The sequence below is a fragment of the Canis lupus genome, chromosome 13, assembly GCF_048164855.1.
Source record: "Canis lupus baileyi chromosome 13, mCanLup2.hap1, whole genome shotgun sequence".
Classification (NCBI taxonomy): domain Eukaryota; kingdom Metazoa; phylum Chordata; class Mammalia; order Carnivora; family Canidae; genus Canis; species Canis lupus.
This window is the reverse complement of record NC_132850.1, coordinates 7,698,728-7,721,460: the sequence shown is the minus strand read 5'-3', so window position 1 is coordinate 7,721,460 and position 22,733 is coordinate 7,698,728. Positions and strand designations below refer to the sequence as shown.

Sequence of the window (22,733 nt, the reverse complement as noted above, 5' to 3'; positions counted from 1 at the left end):
TAAATAAGTGCTAATTCCTTTCACTACCATTAAACAATCAAATGGAATGATGTAATGGATATAGAGAGACTAGTCAAAGCCTAAGCCCATATTACGTGGGCAATAATATAAACTAAATTTGTGGCCCAAATCACCCTGACCTACTCTGTGCCCAAAGTTTTCAAATATTTTCCCTATATGACTTGGAGAATCCTTTTTTATGACTACCACCACCTTTAAGATTTAAGATAATTGTATACATATTCCTCTCATGTGCTTATGATGGACATTGAAGGCTTGACAACACAGAGGAGTCAGTCTGAATTAGCCTCTTGGCAAGTAGGAAATGCCCCTATAGTCAGGTAGTTGGAAAATAGATGGATGGACCAGGTAGAAATATGTCTGGTCCAGTTCTAGCCTCTGGAAAAAAAGAAAACAAGACATACTCTGGAAGACCAGAGGCACCAAGAACTCTAAGGAATGTGGCTTCTCCAGGGAAAAACTCACATCTCTCCTGAAATTCTGGTTCCAGAAACTAGAAAATTGCTATACATTTGATGATCTCACAATACTGTTGTTGAGAAGGAGAACTGGTAGTTTGAACACATATGTTTATCTCTTCTCCTTCTTGGAGCCCCACAAAAATGACAGCAAGTGAATAAAACCAGAATAAACCCACAAGGATAAAAAGAGTGGGAGAGGAGGCATCAGAGGATAAGAAGATGGAAAGCCAAGTGGCAAAATTAGCAGGGCTGAGAAAGCTGCATACCAAGTGTCTGCAGAGGTGGTGCTAATGAGAAGCAAGGCATTTCCTGCCACAGAAATCCAGCGAAACTCAAGTACTAGGGGACCCAGAAACCCAGGCACGAAGACCAGGGAGAAGAATCGGTTGAAAACAAGAGGATTGGATGAATTCTCTGTGACCCATTAGCCCTTCAGGTCCAGCTACAATCTTGCATCTGTGAGGTGACTGCCCCTCCCCAGCGGGGGTCTAGAGGTTTAGTCTGGGGAGCAATTGAACCAGAGGACTGCCTCACTAGAAAAAAAGAAAATTCATTGCAAGTCTATATACCATTGGAAGTCTATAGACTCCATCTGTTCTCACCCCATGTCTCCCAGTCTCTTTATTTGGTGACTAGGTTAATCCCTCCCAAGGTATGAAAATGGGGACATTTTCTCTGGAGAGACTGAACAGCCCAGAGACCTAAAGTTGTAGCTGCTACTATGAAAGCCACCACCACCAAAAAAAAAAAAAAAAAAAAAAAAGCCACCAAACTCCACATGGAAATACAGAATTCTTTTTTTTTTTTTTTAAGATTTTATTTATTTCTTCATGAGAGACACACAGAGAGGCAGAGACACAGGCAGAGGGAGAAGGAGACTCCTCGAGCAGAGCCCGATGCGGGACTCGATCCTCGGACTCCAGGATCACATCCTGGAGCTGAAGGCAGAGGCTCAACCGCTGAGCCACCCAGGTGCCCCAGATACAGAATTCAAATAAACCTTTTAATACCTGAGTCTTCAAGGTGAGTGGACAACAGCAGACATTTTATGAAAGCCCCCAAAATAAGTGAAGGAGACTAAAACAAACAAAAATAAGGGACTGATATAAAAAAAGGGAGGACTAATATAACACTTGCCTCCTTTCATTTCTGGGATTTCACACACCCTTCTTCCCCTCCTACCTCTTTGACCATTTCTTCTCAATCTCCTTTGCTGGATATTCCTCATTTCCTTGACCTTTAAATGTTACAGTGCCCACGGCCCTATCAATCCCAGAATCTCTTTTCTTCTCCATCTACACTCACTCGTGGCTTTAAACAATATTCAAATACTGTTGACTCCCAAATATGTGTCTCTAGACCAATCTCTTCCCTGACTCCAAACTGCATATCTCCATGTCTACTCAACCTCTCCACTTGGTGACCTGACAGGCACCTCAAAACTAATGGGTTCAAAATGTACTACTGGTCTTCACCCCAAGAATCTGCACCTGCCAAAGTCTTCCTCATTTTAGTAAATGTCCATTCATCAGATAAATATTAATAAATGTCTTTCCCAGCTCAAGCTGAAAACCTTGTGTGTTAGTTGGAATCTCCCCAAAGAGCAGACTCAGAGATAAGGATTCAGATACAAAGGGTTTATTTTACAGAAGCAGGAGCCACTAGGAGGAGTGGGGAAGTGATATGTGGAAGAGAAGGTGGCCAATGAAGATGTGTTGTTGAGCCAGCCACTACTGATTGGCTGGAGCTTAATCTTGCAGGAAATGGTGTAAAACACATGTGTCAGAATAACCCCGCCTGAGGGACAAAGGAGGTGGGGTATTTATACACCAACTCCTGCGAATTACTGATTGACATAGCTTTCCACAGGTGGGGTTAAGTTCCCAGCACTTCTAGCCTCAGGGAGGAATTGTTAGGCTGGCTTTTCTTTTTCACTTCTGGGAAAGGCCTCAGGCACAGAGATGCAGACACCTCGGGTACTAACAGCACTGAAACTTTGGAATTCTACTTAACGTTTCTCCTTCTTTTATACCCCACATTCATTCAGTCATTCAGTTGATTAGCAAATTTTGTCTTCAAAATGCATCCAGAATCCATAGCTACCACCTGCTATGATTATATTTCCTTTCCAGCTTAACTTTTTTGTTCTTATTGGAGTTAATACTTGCCTTGTTATTTTTATTTTTTAAAAGATTTTATTTATTTATTCATGAGAGACACAGAAAGAGAGAGGCAGAGACATAGGCAGGGGGAGAAGCAGGCTCCATGCAGGGAGCCCAGCATGGGACTCTATCCCAGGGTTACGCCCTGAGCCAATGGCAGACGCTTAACCTCTAAGCCACCCAGGCGTCCCTTTTTTTTTTTTTTTAAGATCTTATTTATTTATTCATGAGACACAGAGAGAGAGAGAGAGAGAGGTGAAGACACAGGCAGAGGGAGAAGCAGGGTCCCTGCGGAGAGCCCAATGCAGGACTGGATCCCAGGATCCTGGGATCACGCCCTGATTCGAAGGCAGATGCTCAACCACTGAGCCACCCAGGCGCCCCAGATTTCTGCCATATAGTTAATTAACAGATCCATCACCTCACATATGTATTTGCATGTATATGAGAGAACATTTAAGATCTACTCTCTTAGCAAGTTTTATTTTTTTTTAGAGGAGGCATGGGGAGGGGCAGAGGGAGAGGGGGAGAGAGATCCCCAAGCAGGCTCCACATCCAGGTCCAGTGTGAAGCCCGACCTGGGGCTCAATCTCACAATCCTGAGATGATGACCTGAGCTGAAATAAAAAGTTGGACACTCAGCCTACTGAGCCCCCCAGGCACGCCATTAGCAAGTTTTAATTATATAACCATGTTATCAACTGTAATCACCATGTTGTACATTAGTTCATTAGACCTTATTCATTTTATGGCTGTAAGTTTGCTAACCTCTCCCTATTTCCCTCATCCCCCAGCCCCTCTAGTTTGAAATGCCATCTTTTTCAAGTATAAAATTCCAATTGTTGGTGAGAGAGAGAGAGAGAGAGAGAGAGAGAGGTGTCTTGGATGTTTTATTCCATAGTAAAAAATAAGGCAAAATTTTAACAAACAATGTAATATAAACTATATTGGGAAAAATGGAAGGAGGGAAGGGGGTGTAGATAACAGTATTAAATTCACATCTTCCACAATAGTCATTACACTGTTTTAGTGATTAATTGGACACTATTATAAGCATATTACCTCAAAATACAGCAGTAAATATCCAAAGAAACACCCCCCAAAAATTGAAAATGGTTGCCTTTGGGGAGGAAGACTCTTGAGATGCAGAGATATGGAACATCTAAACAATGGGCATACACTGCTTTAATAAAATTTCCATTCTGATTTTAGATGAGATGATATTTCTATTTATGTTCCAAACTTTCTATAATTATCTTTCATTTTTTTAACTCTTTATGTTAGTGTTATGCAAATACTTATATGAATACAATACCTTTATTTTAAACGTTCTATGAAAATGAATAGAATAAAATGTATAGTTCTCTTAGCTGCCTCCTAATTCCTTCATTAGAGGTAACCCACTATTAATATTTTATGTGTATAAATAATCCCTGACTTTTTTCTATGCATTTATAGCTGTACATATACAAGTACATGCTATATTTTACATTAATGAGATGATATTGTGCATCTTATTCTGCAATTTGATTTTTTTCATGGTAAAAAATATATTTTTAGAGATCTTTCCATGCCAATACATATAGATGTATCTCATACATTTTAATTACTGCTTATTATTCTATAATAGAAATGTAACCCACTTTTTAACAATTCCCTTTGGTGGATGTTAAGGTTGTTTCTATTTTTTCCTGCTGCAATCAACGCTGTAATGAACAAACATCCTTGTACCTGTGTACAGAAGTTCAAGTTTCTCAAAACAGAGACCAAGAATGGAATTAAGGGTTTGAGGGAAGGCATAATAAAATTTTTAGTAGACACTGCCTGGCTACCTTCCAAAGATGTTGTCCCAATTTACAACCCCACCAACACTGTTGGAGAATAGTAATTTCCCTCACTCTTACCAAATGGATGTAATCAATTTTTAAGATATTTTTCAAGTTAGGAATGTTTAAAATATCTCATTTTTGTACTTTGCTTTTCTCATTGCTGATGATTGCACATGTTCTTATATTTGTTAGCATTTGTATTTCTTCTGTGAGTTGCTAATTTTTCTACCGTATTGTTGGTTTTTTATGTTGGGTTCATAGGAGACCTTTATGGTTAATTTTATGGTGTTTTTTTTTAATTTTTTTTTTAATTTATTTATGATAGTCACAGAGAGAGAGAGAGAGAGGCAGAGACACAGGCAGAGGGAGAAGCAGGCTCCATGCACCGGGAGCCCGACGTGGGATTCGATCCCGGGTCTCCAGGATGGCGCCCTGGGCCAAAGACAGGCACTAAACCGCTGCGCCACCCAGGGATCCCTTTTATGGTGTTTTTTGTGAGAGGTTTTAGTTTTCAATGTTATTAAATCTGTCAGTCTTTTTCTGTATGTTTTCTAAATTTTGTCTTGTTTAGGAATGCTTTCCTACCCCCTCAAAATTTGGAAATACTCTTTTTAAAAAAGAATTATTAAAAAAAAATAAAAATAAAAAAAATAAAAAAGAATTATTTATTTATTTTAGAAAGAGAGAGTGAGGAGAGGGGCAGAGGGAGGGGAAGGTAAGTAGACTCTGCGCTGAGCACAAAGCCTGACGTGGGTCTCGATCCCAGGACCATGAGATCATGACTCAAGCTGAAAACAAGAGTCAGACGCCTAAATACCTGAGCCATCCAAGTGCCCCCAAATTTGGAAATATTCTAAAGTTTCTCGTATTATTTTGTGTTTGGAGTTTATTTATTTTAATCATGCTGGAATTTATTTTTGTGCATGGTGTGAGGAATGGTTGGAACCTATTGTTATTCCCAAATGAATAGCCAGTTGTCCCAACGACACCTGTTACAGACATTATTTTCCCCTCTAATTTGAAATGCCATCTCTTTCATATACTAAATTCCAATAAATAAATGGGGGGAGAAAATCTGGCCTTAAATACTTTATTCTTTTAAAAATATTCATCTATTCTTGGGCTAATAATATTCTATTTGAATAATTATAGCTTCATAGCACATTTTGATATCTAATAGGGTAGGTCCTTGCTCCTATATGGTCAACATTTTTGGCTACTCTCACATGTTTAGATCAACCTGCCAAATTTCATTTTTAAAAAGATCAATTTGTGTGGCAATGGGACCTTAAAATAAATGGTCTCCAACCTGTCTTTATTTATATAGATATTCTTTTACATCTTAGAGTAAAATTTCATAATTTTATTTATATAAGACATTCACATTTCTTGCTAAATTTATTTCTTGTTTTTTTATAGATTTTGCAGCAATTGTGAATTGATTCTCTTCTGTGACATATTCTTTTTTTTTTCTTAAAACTTTATTTATTTATTTGACAGACAGAGAGAGAGAGCACAAGCAGAGGGAGCAGGAGGCAGAGGGAGAGGGAGAAGAAGTCTCCCTGCTGACCAAGGAACCCAATGCGGGCCTTAATACAGGACCCTGGGATCACGACCCAAGCCAAAGGCAGATGCTTAACTGACTGAGCCACCCAGGTGCCCCTCTGTGACATATTCTAATAAGTCATTGCTGGTCTACAGGAAAGCTATTGATTTCTATATGATAATTTTATATATAACCATTTTATTAACTTTCATTCATTCTAATAATTTTCGTTGGTTCATTTAGATTTTGTAGGCACTTTCTTCTTCAAATAATGCTTTGTGTTGTGTCTTTTTCCCCCAATATTTATACCTCATCTTTTCTTCTTAAAAAAGATTTTATTTATTTATTCATGGGAGACACAAAGAGAGGCAGAGACCAAAGACCTGCTGAAATACTTTCCCAGTTACGTTTTATACCCGTTCTTTGCATGCATTGCAGTTTGTGCATATTACAGTAACATGTTCAACTTAATAGGATGCAACTGCATTTAATATAAACTACTTAATTTAATAGACTACACCAGTATATAATATTTCCATATTTAACTCTGGATAATTGCCTTTATAGGGGTCATAGTGTGGGCATCCCCTTCTGGGCAACCTGCACTATATATGCAACATTTGCCTTTGGTTTCTGGTAGATACTTTTAATCACATTATGGAAATATAATAACAGCAAAAGTTACTATATATTTGTGTTACTGTTGAAAGTGCTTCATATATTAACTCATTTAGAAAATTGCCTTCTATTCCCAGCTTACTAATAGTCGTGTGTGTGTCTGTGTGTGTGTGTGTGTATGTGTTCACAGGAGTGTGGGATTTTACTGAATGCTTTTGCAGCATCTATTGGGATAGTTGTAGGACTTTTCTCCTTTATTCTGCTACTCTAGGGAATGAAATCAACACCTCTAGTGTTAAATCAGAACCTCATGGAGTCCCCTAATCCATCAACATCATTACTTTTCACTAATTATCCCACTCTCCTCATGTTCTCATTTTTTTCTTTCCCAGTCTAGAGTCCACGGTACATCACTGCAATCACAATATTATAAATCCCCATAATGCTCCTGTCACTTTCTCTTCATTAAACTCACTGACAGTACTCCACATCCTCCTACACTCAGTTAACTGAGTAGTCCCTGTCTCTACCTGAGCAGCTGGACATGGCTGGAGAAAATCACACAACTGGGCGGTCTCAACTGGAATTTCTGACTACAAACCTTAAAGGGGACTCAGTGCTGCCCAGTAATGCTGCTATACTCCCCCTGGTATAGCTTTGTTTTCCCACTGGCCAGTATGACCTCTTCCGCTCCCTGCGAGCCTCCAACATACTCCACCCCCTTCACTTGCTATCTAGAACTCATTTTGAGAAAGTAGAGAGCACTCAGACTCATCTTCCTCCCATCGAATCTACCAACTTTTCTGATCTGCATCAACACCCGTATTCCCTGCTTCCTCACCTGGGTCTACACTCTTATCCCACATTGTCTTCCCAAGGATCAAATTCCTTCTCTCTGCTGTACCATCAGTTTCTCCTTCAGTACCAGGCCATTCCCATCACCAAGATCACATGCCTTGGGATCTCTCATCTTTAAACACACATACACAGAATTCTCCCTAGACAGCATATCTGTCTTCAGCTGACGTTCCACCTACTCCTACTCATAGCAAAACTTATGGAAAGATCGTCAATACCTGCTTTCTGCTTCTTAACCTTTCATCATGATCCAACCAAACGTTTAACCTCTTCATGGAAACTGCTATTGTCAAACTTACCATTGACCTCTAGTTTGCCAGGTGCACTTCTCTGTTCTTCTCATCTTACTTGACCTCTATGAAGCTTTCAACACGGTTAACCACTTCCTTCTTGAAACACTTATTTCTATTAGCTTTGATAATACACCACTCTCCTCATTTTCTTCTACCTCATTGGCTGAAGCTTCTCAGTCTCCTTTACTGGCTTCTTGTTAAGCCAACCTCCAAATATTGGAGTGACAAGGACTCCATTCTTTTCCCTCTTGTCTTCTCACTCCTTTGGTGATCTCATCCAACTCTAGTGATTTAGTTTTCTTTCTTTCTTTCTTTCTTTCTTTCTTTCTTTCTTTCTTTCTTTCTTTCTTCCTTTCTTTCTTTCAGCACAAGTGGGGGGAGGGGCAAAGGGCAAGAGAGTGAGAGAATCTCAAGTAGACTTCCCATTGAGCCCAGAGCCTGACAGGGGCTCAATCCCAGGACCTTGAGATCATGATCTGAGCTGAAACCAAGAGTTGGTCTCTCAACCAACTTAGCCACCCAGGGACCCTGTCTTGTCTTGTCTTTTTTTTTTTTTCTTTTTTTTTTTTTCTTTCTTTCTTTCTTTCTTTCTTTCTTTCTTTCTTTCTTTCTTTCTTTCTTTCTTTCTTTTCTTTCTTCTCTCTTTCTCTTTCCTTCTTTTTCTCTGTACCCAACATGGCTCTTGAACTCGAGAACCCCCAATCAAGAGTTGTATGCTCCACCCACTGAGCCAGCTAGGCACCCCTCCCATTGTTTGGTTTTCAACACCTGATGGGTGACAAAGATTCTCACTTTGACCAAGTTTTAGATAGACTCCTCTAAGGCCTCTTTTGATTAGGCTTGTCCTAATCCTTGTGCCCTGTCCTCAGCCTGCCTAGCTAGTTTTAGCAAGAATGTTGCTAATCAGTTTAGTGAGAATCCTCCCACCCTTGACACCTGATCAAGTTCTCATCTCCAACCTTTATTTTTTTTGTCTTTTTTATTTTTTAAAGATTTTATTTATTTATTCATGAGAGACACACAGAAAGAGAGAGGCAGAGACACAGGTAGAGGGAGAAGCAGGCTCCCTGCAGGGAGCCCTACATGGGACTCGATCCCGGGACTCCAGGATCACACCCTGGGCCAAAGGTGGCACTAAACTGCTGAACCACCGGGCTGCCCAAGTCCTTGGTTTGTCTTTAGCAAGCATCCTGTTATGCCAATTTAGCGAGAATCCCCCTACCCTTGATGTCTCCTCATAATTTTCCACTAATTGACCCCCCTCACTCTCATTGGCTATAAAATCCCAATTGTCTTGGCTGTATTTAAATTTGAGCTCAGATTCTCTCACCTGCTGCAATAGTTTTGAATAAAACCTGTCCTGTCATCTTTACAAATGTCCAGTGAATAATACTCTTTAACTTGACTCCCAGCTTTTTTTTTTTTTTATTTTTTGGCTTCCAATTTTGTATCTTCAGCCCAGACAAGGCCTCTAACCTCTAGACTTAAATATACTATTGCCTCTTTGACAGCCCCTCTCAGATTGCTAATTGGAATTTCAAACTAAACAGATCCAAAATAAAACTTTTGATGTTCCTCTCTCAGTTTTTTTTTTTTTTTTTTAAATAAGATCTAGGGCACCTGGGTGGCTCAGTGGGTTAAGCATCTAACTCTTGATTTTGGCTCAGGTCATGATCTCAGGGTTGTGAGATAGAGCTCTACATCGGGCTCTGTGCTGGACATGGAGTCTGCTTGGGATTCTCTCTCTCCCTCTGTCCCTCCCCCATCCACTCACTCTCACACTCTCTTGCTCTCTCTCTCTCTCTCTCTCTCTCTCTCTCGCACACACACACACACACACACACACACAAAGAGGTAGGATTTACATCTCCTCACTTTGAATATGTGTGGGTTGTGGCCACTTTTGGCTAACAGAATATGATAGAACAAATACTAAATAGCTTCTGAGGCCAAGTCATAAAAGGCCATGCAGCTTCTACTTTGCTCACAGGAACACTTTCCGGGAACTCTGAGCACCAATGTAGGAAGTCTGATTATCCTGGGGTCACCGTGGTAGAGAGGCCATGTGTAGATGCTTTAGTTAGCTGTCCCAGCCTGCAAGTACAAAGGCCCTATGCCATGTGCTAGATATTAGGGACACAGAAACAAATGAGGCAGGGTTCCTGCCTTCAATATTTCCTACTAGCTACAACTTCAAGAAGAGAATCTAATTGTCTTCTCCCTCCACCCCAATGCACGTTACTTTGATATTGTAGGGACTCCTCATTCTTCTATTCTTTTTCTTCCTCATGCTCTTCCTTTCCCCTTTGTTCTTCCTCGACTTCGTCCTCCACATTTTATATTTCCCCCAATCTTTTTAAAAATTTTTATTCATTTATTTATGAGAGACAGACACAGGCAGAGGGAGAAGCAGGCTCCATGCAGGGAGCCCGACATCGGACTCCATCCTGGGTCTCCAGGATCACGCCCTGGGCTGAAGGCAGGTGCCAAACCACTGAGCAACCCAGGGATCCCCTATTTCCCCTGATCTGATTCTCTTTATTGCCTTCCTTTTCCTCCTTCTCCATACAACCCTTACATCATGTCTTCACTCATTTTTACTTGTAAGAGTGAGATTCAGAATTGAGAAAGGAAAGGAAAAGAAACTTCTCTCCTGCTGTTATACTTCTCTATTGCTGGGTATCAGATAACTCCAGAAGTCAATGGCATAAGGAAAGAACCATTCCATAACAAGTGTTGGTGAGGATGTGGAGAAAAGGGAACCCTTGTGCACTGTTAGTGGGAATGCAAAAACGGTGCAGCCACTGTGGAAAACAGTAATGAGTTTCCTCAAAAAATCAAAAATAGAGGGCAGCCTGGGTGGCTCAGCAGTTTAACGCTGCCTTCAGTCCAGGGCCTGATGCTGGGGACCCAGGATGGGGTCCCACGTCAGGCTCCCTGCATGGAGCCTGCTTCTCCCTCTGCCTGTGTCTCTGCCTCTCTCTCTCTCTGTCTCTCATGAATAAATAAAATCTTTAACAAAAAATAGAAATACCATATGAACCAACAATTCTACTTTTGGGTATTTATCTGAAGAAAGTGAAAACACTAACTCAAGAAGATATACAGGGCAGCCCGAGTGGCTCAGTGAAACTCTCTCTCTCTCTCACTCATGAATAAATAATCTTTAAAAACAAAAACAAAAAGATATACACACACATACTCATACCCCATATTCATTGCAGCATTATTAATTATACTCAAGATATGGAAGCAACCCAAGTGCCCACTGATGGAAGAATGGATACTTTGCATTGCATCCATTATCTTTTTCATTATATATTTATGTATTTATTTATTTCATTATATATAATAATATATTAAATATATATCTCATTATATATGTAATTATGTATACACACAATGGATGTAATTCATATATAATATATAAACATATGTGATTCATTATATATATTTATATACAGAATATATATACTGGAATATTATTCAGTGTATAAAAAATATTTATTTTTTTAATACTTTTTTTTTCAAAGATTTTATTTATTTATTCATAGAAACAGAGAGCGAGAGGCAGAGACACAAGCAGGCATCATACAGAGCGCCCGATGTGGGACTCGATCAAGGGTCTCCAGGATCACGCCCTGGGCTGCAGGCGACGCTAAACCGCTGCGCTACTGGGGCTGCCCAATCTTTTTTTTTTTTTTTAAGATTTTATTTATTTATTCATGAGAGGCAGAGACATAGGCAGAGGGAGAAGCAGGCTCCATGCAGGGAGCCCGATGTGGGACTCGATCCTGGAGCCAAAGGCAGAAGCTCAACCGCTGGGTCCCCCAGGCATCCCCAGTGTATAAAAAATCTTGCTACTTGCAACATGGATGGAACTTGAGGGCATCACACTAAGTGAAATAAGTCAGAGAAAAACTTTATAATTTGACTTATATGTGGAATCTAAAGCAGGCAGCTGAACAAAAACAAGAAAGAAACTCAGAGAGAATAGATTGGTGTTTGCCAGAAGTGGAGTGTGTGTGTGTGTGTGTGTGTGTGTGTGTGTGTGTGTGTGAAATGGGAAAAGGGGGCCAAAAGGTCCAAACTTCCAGTTATAAAACAAATAAGTCCTGGAGAATATAATGTACAGTGTGGCGCCTGTAGTTAATAATATTATATAGTATATTTGAAAGTTGCTAAGAGAGTGTATTTTAAAAGTCCTCATCACAAGAAAATAATTTTTAACAATGTACGGTCACAGATGTTAACTAGACTTATTGTAGTGATTATTTTGCAATATATACTAATATTGAACACATTTTGTACACCTAAAACTAATATAATGTCATTTGTGAATTGTATCTCAATTTAAAAAACAACATTTTTAAATGCCTATGAATTCTGTGGGTCAAGAATTCAGAAAAAATAGGGGCACCTGGGTGGCTCAGTGGTTGAGCTTCTGCCTTCGGCTCAGGTCGTGATCCTGGAGACCCAGGATCGAATCCCACATCGGGCTCCCTGCATGGAGCCTGCTTCTCCCTCTGCCTGTGTCTCTGCTTCTCTCTGTGTGTCTCAAATAAATAAATAAATAGATAAATAAAGTTTTTTTTTAATTCAGAAAAAATAATAGTGGAGGGACACCTGGCTGGCTCAGTCAGTAGAGCATGTGACTCTCGATCTCGAGGTTATGATTTCAAGAACCACATTGGACATAAAATTTACTTTAAAAAAATAATACTAATGAAATAGTTGTCTTTGTTCTGTACTGTCTGGAACCTTAGCTAGCAAGACTCAAATCGAGGGGAGTGACTCATATGGCTGGTCCCTGGAATCATCTGGAAGATTTTTTTTTTAAATCTTTATTTATTTATGATAGTCACAGAGAGAGAAAGAGAGAGAGAGAGAGATTGAGAGGCAGACATAGGCAGAGGGAGAAGCAGGCTCCATGCACTGGGAGCCCGACGTGGGATTCGATCCCGGGTCTCCAGGATCGCGCCCTGGGCCAAAGGCAGGCGCCAAACCGCTGTGCCACCCAGGGATCCCCATCTGGAAGATTTTTTACTATGTGTCTGGCACTTCAGCAGGAATAGGTAAAAAGTTGGTCTTAGCTGGAACAGAGCACCTACATATGGCCTCTCTGATGTGATGGCCTCAAGGTAGTCAGACTTCTGGTATGGCAGCTCTGGGCTATGAGAGAGAAGGTTCCAGCAAGCAAGGTAAAAACTACATGACCTTTTATGACCTAGCCATGGAAGCCACATGGTATCAATTCTGAAGTTGTCTACTGATCAAAGTGGTCGCGAGCCCACATATATTGAAAGGGAGAGGACACAGACCCCACCTCTTAATGGGTGAAAGGTCAGAGAATTTGTGGCCAAGTTTTTTGTTTGTTTTGTTTTTTTAAGATTTTATTTATTTATTTTAGAGAGAGGGTAAGTGGGAGGAGGAGCAGAGGAAGAGGGAGGAGAGAGAAGCAGACTCCCCACTGAGCATGGAGCCCTAGGCAGGGCTCATGACCCTTAGGTCATGACCTGAGTCAAAATCCAGAATTGGACACTTAACCAGCTAAGCCACTCAGAAGCCCTGTGGCCATATTTTAAAGCCACCAGAACTTCTCAGTTCAAATGTCAGCATATCAGAGAGGCTATCCCTTCCTGCTTTTTCTAAAATTGTCACCCCTAGAATTGTCTACAACTCTCATCATGATTTGTAATGATCTTATTCTTTTGGCTCATTTTTTGTTTATTATGTCTCACTTCAAGACTGAACTGCATGAGGAGAGGAACCCCACTTCTCTGGCTCACCCTTGGATCCCGATTACCTAGCCCAGGGCTTGGCATAAATAAATCACACTATAGAATTGGAATTAAAATCTAGATTTATCTCATTCCCTAATTCATTCCTTTTATTTCATCTTGAAGGAGAGAAAAAAAAAATCAATTGTCCCAGTTAAAAAGTGTAGTAGAAACAAATGCTGAAAGTAAAAACAAACATATTAGTTGATTTGTTGTCAAAGCCTCACGCACTGCCCTCCTTAGTAGCTCTGCCATTTCAGAGATGGCAAAATCAAATAGATTTGCCAACTCTCTCTGTTACTGGCCCTAGATCATGAATATGTAGAAACCTGCCTGCTTGCAAAATACAAAAGAGGGACTTTTTTTTTTTTTTTTTTAAGTTCCAGGAAGTATTTTATTGTTTGACTAACAGAACACACAAAACCAGGCAGAGAAGTCCCCACGGAAATGATTGGTCATGGTTCATTGTTGTTTGCCCTCTGATCCTTCATCTTCTAAGCATTTATTATTTTTCTTTTAAAGATATTAGATATTTATTTTTATCACAAATGCAATCCAAACATGAATGAATGAATGAATGAATGAATGAATAAATAAATAAATAAATATATTATTGTTTAACATCTGACCCCACCACGTTCCTTTAAATAACAAAAAGAGCTAACTGTCTTTTCAAAGCCTATGTGGCCATAGCTGTCCCGCCTATGGTTTTAAAAACAGACCTTCTGAAATCCCTTCTTGACCTACAGCTCCTCTGTTAAAGAAATCCTGGGAAAGTGGTCCTATTGATAATGTCGATAGTCTCCAAAAGGTGAGGATGGTAACTGTGCTGAAGGCAACAGAGAGGGGTCTTCAGCAAACTGAGGACCATTGGGAAATTGTGCAGAGGCAAATCTTGTCAACAAGATGCCAGCTCCTTCAATTAAAGCTAGGAGGACACCACCCATCGCGGCTGACCCAACCATGGCCACTGGTCCTGGTAAGGCACCACTTGTGATGGAGTTCCAGGGATCTTCTTTCCCTCTCACTTGAACCACACTGCAGTCAGTCATGAAAAATAAATCTCCTCAACTGCAAAGCTACCTCCCAACTGCGGAGCCCTGGTTTTAATAGCTGTCAAACTCTCTCATAGTCTGGGGTTTACTCCCACTGGAGAATTGCGAAAATCTTTGAGTGCTTGAAAGAAACCACCACCTATGCTACCCATGGTAAAAGCCCGTCCACAATTCTCAAGGTCAAGGCTCTCACATATACTCCTCCATCTTGACTCCACCAGAAGAAAACACCCCTTCTTAAAGTTTTAATTAAAATTCCAGTTAGTTAGCTTTAGGTGTACAATATAGTGATTTCACACTTTCATACAACACCAGGTGCTTCTCATAGCGAGTGCACTCCTTGATCCCCATCACCTATTACACCCAATCTCCCAATCCCCCCACCCACCTCCCCTCTGGTAACCATTAGTTTGTTAAAAAAAGGGCTACTTCTTAAAGAGAGAGAGAGAGTCATTTCTATTCAACATTGTACTGGAGGTTTAGGGCATTGAGCAAGAATATAAAAGAAAAAGCATCCATATTGGAAAAGAAAAAGTTAAAACTATCTCTATTTGCAGCTAACATGATCTTATATATAAAGATGTTAAAAAACCCACAAACAAAAAAACTTAACTGCTACAGGTAATAAACAGATTCAGTAAGGCTGTAGATACAAGATAAATATAAAAAAACAATTGTATTTTTACATATTAGCAATGAACAATCGAAAAACAAAATTAAGAAGATAATTCCACTGTTACTAGCACCAAAAAGGATAAAATACTCAAGAATAAATTTAACCAAAGTATAAACTTTGCACCCTGAAAACTGCAAAACATTATTGAAAAAATTAAAGAAGACCTAAAGAAATGAAAACATATCCTACGTTTATGGATTCTAATATTGAATACTGTTAAAATGGCAATAATCCCCAAATTAATCTACAGATTGAATACAATTCCTATCAAAATTCCAACTGCTTAAAAAAAAATTCCAACTGCTTTTTTTTTTTTTTTTTTTTTTTGCAGATGTAAACAAGCTGATCCTAAATTTCATCTGGAAATGCAAGAGACCCAGAATAACCAAAACAACCTTGAAAAAGAAGAACAAAGTTGGAGAATTGACACTTCCTGATCTCGAAACTACAAAGCTATCATAATCAAGACAGTGTGATACTAGCATAAGGAAAGACAAAGATCCACACAATAGAATTGAGAGTCCAAGAATAAACCCTTACATTTGCAGTTGATTGATTTTGACAGGGGTTGTAGACCATGGGGGAAAGAAGTCTTAAACAAATGGTGTAAATAAATAAAATCTTTAAAAAAAAAAAAAAAGTGCAGCCCCGGTGGTTCAGCGGTTTAGCGCTGCCTTAACCCAGGGCATGATCCTGGAGACCCGGAATCAAGTCCCTCGTCGGGCTCCCTGCATGGAGCCTGCTTCTCCCTCTGCCTGTGTCCCTGCCTCTCTCTGTGTCTCTCGTGAATAAATAAATAAAATCTTTAAAAATAAAAAAAATTAAATACTGGTCCTTGGACAACTGTGTATCTACATCCAAAAGAATGAATCTAAACCCTAGCTCCCATAATATATAAAAGTAGACTCCAAATACATCAAAGACCTAAATGTAAGAGCTAAAAGTATAAAATGTTTAAATGCATAAGAATGAATCTTTATGACTTTGGATTAGTTTTCTTAGATATGATAACAAAAAAGCTCAAGCAATCAGAGAAAAATTAGACTCTGTCTAAACTAAAAACTTTTGTGCTTCAGGAGCACCTGGGTGGCTCAGTCGATTGAGTATCCAATTCTTGATTTTGGCTCTGGTCATGGACTCAGAGTCCTGGGATCAAGCCCCACGGTCTCTGCACTCAGCAGGGAATCTGCTTGAGGCTTTCTCTCCCACTCCCTCTGCTGCTGTCCACTCAAATGAATAAATAAATCTTAAAAAAAAAATAGAAGACTTGAATCAACATTTCTCCAAAGAAGTCATACAAATGGACAATAAGTACATAAATAGATGCTCAGCACCATCTGTCCTTAGGGAACTGCAAATCAAATACACAATGAGATACCACCTCATACCCATTAGGATAGGTATAATTTTTTTAAAAACCTGAAATAGGGCAGCCCAGGTGGCCCAGTGGTTTAGCGCCGCCTTCAGCCCAGGGCCTGATCCTGGGGACCTGGGATCGAGTCCCATGTCGGGCTCCCTGCGTGGAGCCTGCTTCTCCCTCTGCCTGTGTCTCTGCCTCTCTCTGTGTGTCTCTCATGAATGAATAAATAAATAAAATCTTAAAAAAAATTTTAAAAACCTGAAATAAAACAAATATTGGCAAGGATGTGGAGAAATTAGAGCCCTCATAAATTGCTGATGGGAATGTAAAATAGTGTAGCCACTGTGGAAAACATTTCCTCAAAAAGGTAAACATAGAGTTATCATATAACCTGGCAGTTCTACTTCTAGGTATATACCCGGAAGAACTGAAAGGTTCCATATTCAAAAAAATTTATATGTACCCACACAAAAACTTGCACACAGAGATCATAGCAGCATTATTGTAGCCAAAAAATGGAAACAATCCAAAGGTCTATCAACTGATGACTGGGTCAACAAAATACGGTGTATACATATAATGGAATATTATTCAGTATTAAAAGCAATGGAGTGGTGGGGGCGCCTGGATGGCTCAGTCAGTTAAGCATCCAGCTCTTGATCTCAGCTCAGGTCTTGAGTTCAAGCCCTCTGTTGGGCTCCATGCTGGGCATGGAATCTACTTTAAAAAAGAAAAAAAAAAGCAATGAAGTATTGATGCATGCTACACAGATACACCTTGAAAACACTGTGGTAAGAAAAGAAACTAGATCCAAAAGAGGGACACCTGGGTGGCTCAGTGGTTGAGCGTCTACCTTCAGCTCAGGTCATGATCCTGGAGACCCGGGATCGAGTGCCACGTCAGGCTCCCTGCATGGAGCCTGCTTCTCCCTCTGCCTGTGTCTCTGCCTCTCTCTCTCTTTTTCTCTGTCTCTCATGAATAAATAAAATCTTTAAAAAAAACATGCTGGAATTGGATAATAGTGATGATTGCACAGCCTTGCGAATGCACTAAAAACCACTGAAATTTTACACATTAAAATGGTGAATTTTATCATCTGTGAATTTTATCTCAATTAAAAAATGCAAAAGAGCAGGGCTGCCAGTAGAGGAGGAGCAGGTGGGCAGAAATCCCATTAGGATGCCAGGTGGTGTCTCTTGGCAAGGTAGTCTGGTTCGATAGTGTCCAAAGCAGGTCCGTGTCCTCCTCGGCCAGGTGGCTCCATTTCAGCTCCCACTTAAGGTTTCTGTCTGAATGAGGGGTTCCCCAGCTAAAAAAGAGTGAAAACCCTTTGCCCAACCGATCAACTGCCAAGAAGCTCCTCCCCAACTTCTAAGCTCCAGACTTGTGTGAGGCAGTATGAGGAGAGGTTGGGGAGTCAAAACATCAACAGAGGCCAGGGGCCCAGACAAGGGCTGGAGCGTCGCAGACAGTGCTGGTGGCTGGAGCCCGGCCTCATGGCAGCGTGTCCGCTAGCAAGGCTCCCTCTGGCTTGGTCTGGTCTCAGGGGAGCATTGACACATTTGAGAGGTTTAGTTTCATTCATAAACCTTGACTGAGCATGTCCTGGCTCTCCCCCCGGGTGGTGAGCCAAGTCCCTGTCCTCAGGTGGCTCAGGCACAGGATGTGTAAACATGCTCAGTCCCTGATGGTTCTGCTCCCCCTCCTGGACTGAGCTGAGATTTTGGGTTCGCTGTCTTTCAAAAAAGTAAGACAGTGGCAGGGGAGCAGCTTTTAGCCCAGGGAAAGAAGGAGGAAAATTAGTGCCTATTGGGCCAGATACTGGAGCTTGCACATATGTGATTTAGCTTCCTCCCTACTGACTCCTTCAGCAGTCGGTGAAGGGACTTGTCCCGGGTGATTGGAGCTAGTGTGCTGTAGAACGGAGACTGGAACCCAGGATCGTGGGATTTGCAAGTCTGTGCTCTGGAGAAGCTGGAAGTTTGCCAGAGGTTTTCACCTTGGCCCCTCCATTGCACCATTTCTGTCTCCCACTATTCACACATTACTTGCTCATTCATTCATTCATTCATTCATTCCTTCATCCCAGAAATTTCCCTGAGGAGTCATTTGGTGCCACATGTGTTAGGCAACAGACACGCAAACCTGGATACCCGAATAAATCCATTCAAGGATTTATAATGTATTGGGAGCTAAGCCTGGGCTGAGACATAAGACCAGGGGCTGAGTTAATTATACCACCAAGGGAGGCCCTCTGGTGGTTTGGCCAGGTGGCAGGTGATTTTATTTATTTTTATTTTTTAGATTTTATTTATTTGTTCATGAGAGACACACAGAGAGGCAGAGACACAGGCGGAGGGAGAAGCAGGCTCCCTGCAGGGAGCCCGAAGAGGGACTCGATCCCGGGACCCTGGGGTCACACCCTGGGCCGAAGGCAGACGCTCAACTCAACCCCCCAGGTGCCCCCAGCAAGTGGTTTTAATATGAGAGCGAGAACTCAAGGTTTGGGGCAATGGGGGCAACTCTATTGCTAATTCTCTAGCTAACACCCCCTGTCCCATGGCTGTGCAGGGTGTGGAAGGGTGAGCTGCCATCGTTGGGGAGAGCTGGGGGGGAAGTGGTAATAGGGCCAGGGCTACTTCTCAGCCACAGCAGGAAGTGGAGGGGGGGGGTTGCTGAAAGGGCTTCGGAGAGTTTCCTTACTATAGGGCTTTGGTTTGGGAGGGCTCAGTCAGAAGGGTCATTGGGAGGGGGGTGGGGGGCGCCAGAGTGAGCTTGGGAAGGAGAATGTAGAGGATCAGAGCATCCAGAATGAGAGTGAGAGATGGGGCCTGAGGCTTTGCAGTCCTGTCCCAAGCTACAGGGTAAATACACTTCACATTCCGGTTTCTGAGGCTAGTTTTGGTGCAGGAAACAAGCTATCATCTTTGCTCAGGGTACCAAATAGAACATGGGGGAAATTTGTTAGGAAGTGCAAGAGGGAACGTCAGCCTCCACTCAGGCTGGAGGCCACGGGCACTGCTTACACTACGGAAGGGACTTGGCCTGGGGTAGAGAAGGAGGCAGGCGGCTACTAGGTTTAACTCAAGGCCTGACCTCGAGTTGGTTTTTCTTATCCTCTTAGGTGCACACCAGTCTGCTCATCTAGTGGCTACTTCCTCCTCTCCGAGCTAGCTGTGCCCTCCTGCTGTTCCTAGTTAACAGCTGCCTTAGCAGAGAAGTGGCGTGGTGCTGCGGAGAGCACTCGGAATGCAGCATCTGTCCCTATAAGTCCCACTTCCATAGGCAGTTGGGGATGGAAGCAGCCAGAACTGGGATGCAGGATTTAGAACTCCAGTTCTTTCCATCCTTCACTGCAGTATCATAAGACACACACAGCCTGACTTCCTTAGCTTCCCTGAGCTTCAGTTGCCTTAAAAAATATCTACGTTGGGGCACCCGGAGGGCTCAGTGGTTGAGCGTCTTGTCTTCAACTCAGGCCTGCTTTTCCCTCTGCCTGCGTCTCTGCCTCTCTCTGTGTCTCTCATGAATAAATCAATAAAATCCTTTCACACAGCCTGACTTCCTTAGCTTCCCTGAGCTTCAGTTGCCTTAAAAAATATCTACGTTGGGGCACCCGGAGGGCTCAGTGGTTGAGCGTCTTGTCTTCAACTCAGGCCTGCTTTTCCCTCTGCCTGCGTCTCTGCCTCTCTCTGTGTCTCTCATGAATAAATCAATAAAATCCTTTTTATAAACCCACCTTTTAGTAGTTGTGAGGATTAAATGACATGTGAAGCCTCGAATACAACGCCTGGCCATGGTGGGCCCCTAATATTTGTCATCCGGACGTGCAAAACTGACCTGGCTCTCTGGCTGTGCATGGTAGGTAGATGCTCAAATGAGTATCTTATTATACATGTTACGTGCTGAACATACGAAATTCGGGTGTTGCAACCCTTACCCCCACTATCTCAGAATGTGACTGTACTTGGACACGGAGTCTCTAAAGGGGCGATCAAATTAAAATGACGTCTGTAAATTGGGCCCTCATCCAGCATGACTGGTGTCATGATAGGAAGAGAACATTTTGGCACAGATGTGGACAGAGGGACGATCACGTGAAGACACAGCGAGAAGACAGCCATGGATGAGCAAAAAAAGAGAGATCTCGGAAGAAGCCAATCCTTGATCTTAGATGTCTAACTTCCAGAACTTCCAGAAAATTAATTTTTGTTGTTCAGTCCGTCAGTGTGTGGTACTTTGTGATGGCCCCGCCGGCCAACTACAACAACACGTACACATTGTGCCTTTTTTTTTTTTTCTTCACATTGTGCCTTTTTAACCCGTGGGTGGGTGGAAGGCTCCCTGGGTAGCTGATTAGAAACTGCTTCTCCGGGCAGCCCGGGGGGCTCAGTGGTTTAGCGCTGCCTTCGGCCCAGGGCATGATCCTGGAGACCTGGGATTGAGTCCTGCATGGAGCCTGCTTCTCTCTCTGCCTCTCTCTCTCTCTCTATCTCTGTCTCTGATAAATAAAATCTTAAAAAAAAGAAAAAAGAAAAGAAAAGAAAAGAAAAGAAAAGAAAAGAAAAGAAAGAAAGAAAGAAAGAAAGAAAGAAAGAAAGAAAGAAAGAAAGAAAGAAAGAAAGAAAGAAAGAAAGAAAGAAAGAAAGAAACTGCTTTTCCTGGGTAGCCCGGGTGACTGGGGATCGAGTCCCACATCCGGCTCCCCGCATGGAGCCTGCTTCTCTCTCTGCCTGTGTCTCTGTCTGTCTCTCTGTGTGTCTTTGTCTCTAATAAAAAATCTAGAAAAAAAAGAAAGAAAGAAAGAAAGAAAAAAAGAAAGAAAGAAAGAAAAGAAAGGAAGGAAAGAAAAGAAAGGAAAGAAAAGAAAGAAAGAAAGAGAAAGAAAAGAGAAAGAGAGAGAAAGAAAAGAAAGAAAAAGAAAGAAAGAAAGAAAGAGAGAGAGAAAGAAAGAAGAAAAGAAAAGAAAAGAAAAGAAAAGAAAAGAAAAGAAAGAAAAGAAAAAAGAAAATAATGGAAGAAAGATGGGCAGTCCGGGTGACTCAGGATCGAGTCCCACATCGGGCTCCCCGCATGGAGCCTGCTTCTCCCTCTGCCTGTGTCTCTGCCTCTGTGTCTGTGTCTATGAATAAATAAATAAATAAAATCTTTAAAAATAAATAAAAGCTCTTAAAAAGAAAAAGAAACTGCTTCTCCGCCTGCAGAGCTGGGCTCTCCAACTGCACGTCGGGCTTAGAGCCCCAGGCGCGGGCCCCGCCGCCTCGCACCGGGCGCTGCTCCCTGGCCTCTGCGCTGCAAGCAGGTGTCCGGGGCCAAAGCAAGCCTCGGCCTTCCCAGGTGGCCGGTCGCCTGCCGAGCCCAGGGACTCCCGCGGCACGGGGCGCGCTCCCGGGGCGGGCAGGGCTGCTGGGTGAGCCTTGCGGTGACCCCGGCGGCCCCGGTCCCGGGACGGTAGACACGCGGGAGAAGGCAGGGGCGCCGGGCGGGAGGGAGGGCGGGGAGGCCCGGGGCCCCGCGCGCCCGGCCACCGGGCAGTGCCACCCGCGCGCGCCCCCGACGCGTCCCCGGGGCCCGGCCCCCCGCCCCGCCCCGCCCCGCCCCCCGGGGCCGCGCACGCCCCCTCCGCGAGCCGGGACCCCGGGCCGCGCGCGCCCTGCGCCCCTCCCCGCCCGGCGGGTGCGCGCTCTCCCCGCCCCCGCCCCCGCCCCCGCCCCCGCCCCCGCCCCCGCCCCCGCCCCCGCCCCCGCCCCCGCCCCCGCCCCCGCTCCCGCTGGCGGCGGCGGCCGGGATTGTTTTTGTTGTCGCGGAGGCCGGAAGAGCCGCGGGAGCCGGGCCCCGCCGCCCCGCCCCGCCCCGCCCCGCCCGGCCCGCGTCCCCGCGGCGCCCGCCCAGCGCCACTATTCCGGAGAGCAAGCGATACGCGGCGGCGGCGGCGGGGCCCGGGGCGGGGGGCGCCGGGCAGCGGGGCGAGGCGGCCCCCGCCGCCGCCATGGACGCGCTGGGACCCGGTGAGGAGCGCGCGCGGTGGGGAGGCCCGGGCGGGGCGGGGCGGGGCGCGGGCCCGGGTGGTGCCC

The 22,733-nt window shown here is 43.1% G+C and overlaps 1 protein-coding gene and 1 pseudogene across 1 annotated transcript in view; one reads left to right on the top strand and one right to left on the bottom strand.

Annotated features, from left to right (window-relative positions):
- Positions 1-14,327: 14,327 nt before the first annotated feature.
- Positions 14,328-22,650, bottom strand: LOC140603232 (mitochondrial import inner membrane translocase subunit Tim17-A pseudogene; annotated as a pseudogene).
- Positions 22,575-22,733, top strand: part of AGO4 (argonaute RISC component 4) — a 39,551-nt gene continuing 39,392 nt past the window's right edge. Inside the window, exon 1 of the mRNA XM_072771977.1 lies at positions 22,575-22,667. Coding sequence (XP_072628078.1) covers positions 22,649-22,667 — 19 coding nt within the window. The 5' untranslated portion in view covers positions 22,575-22,648. The remainder of the gene's footprint in view (positions 22,668-22,733) is intronic.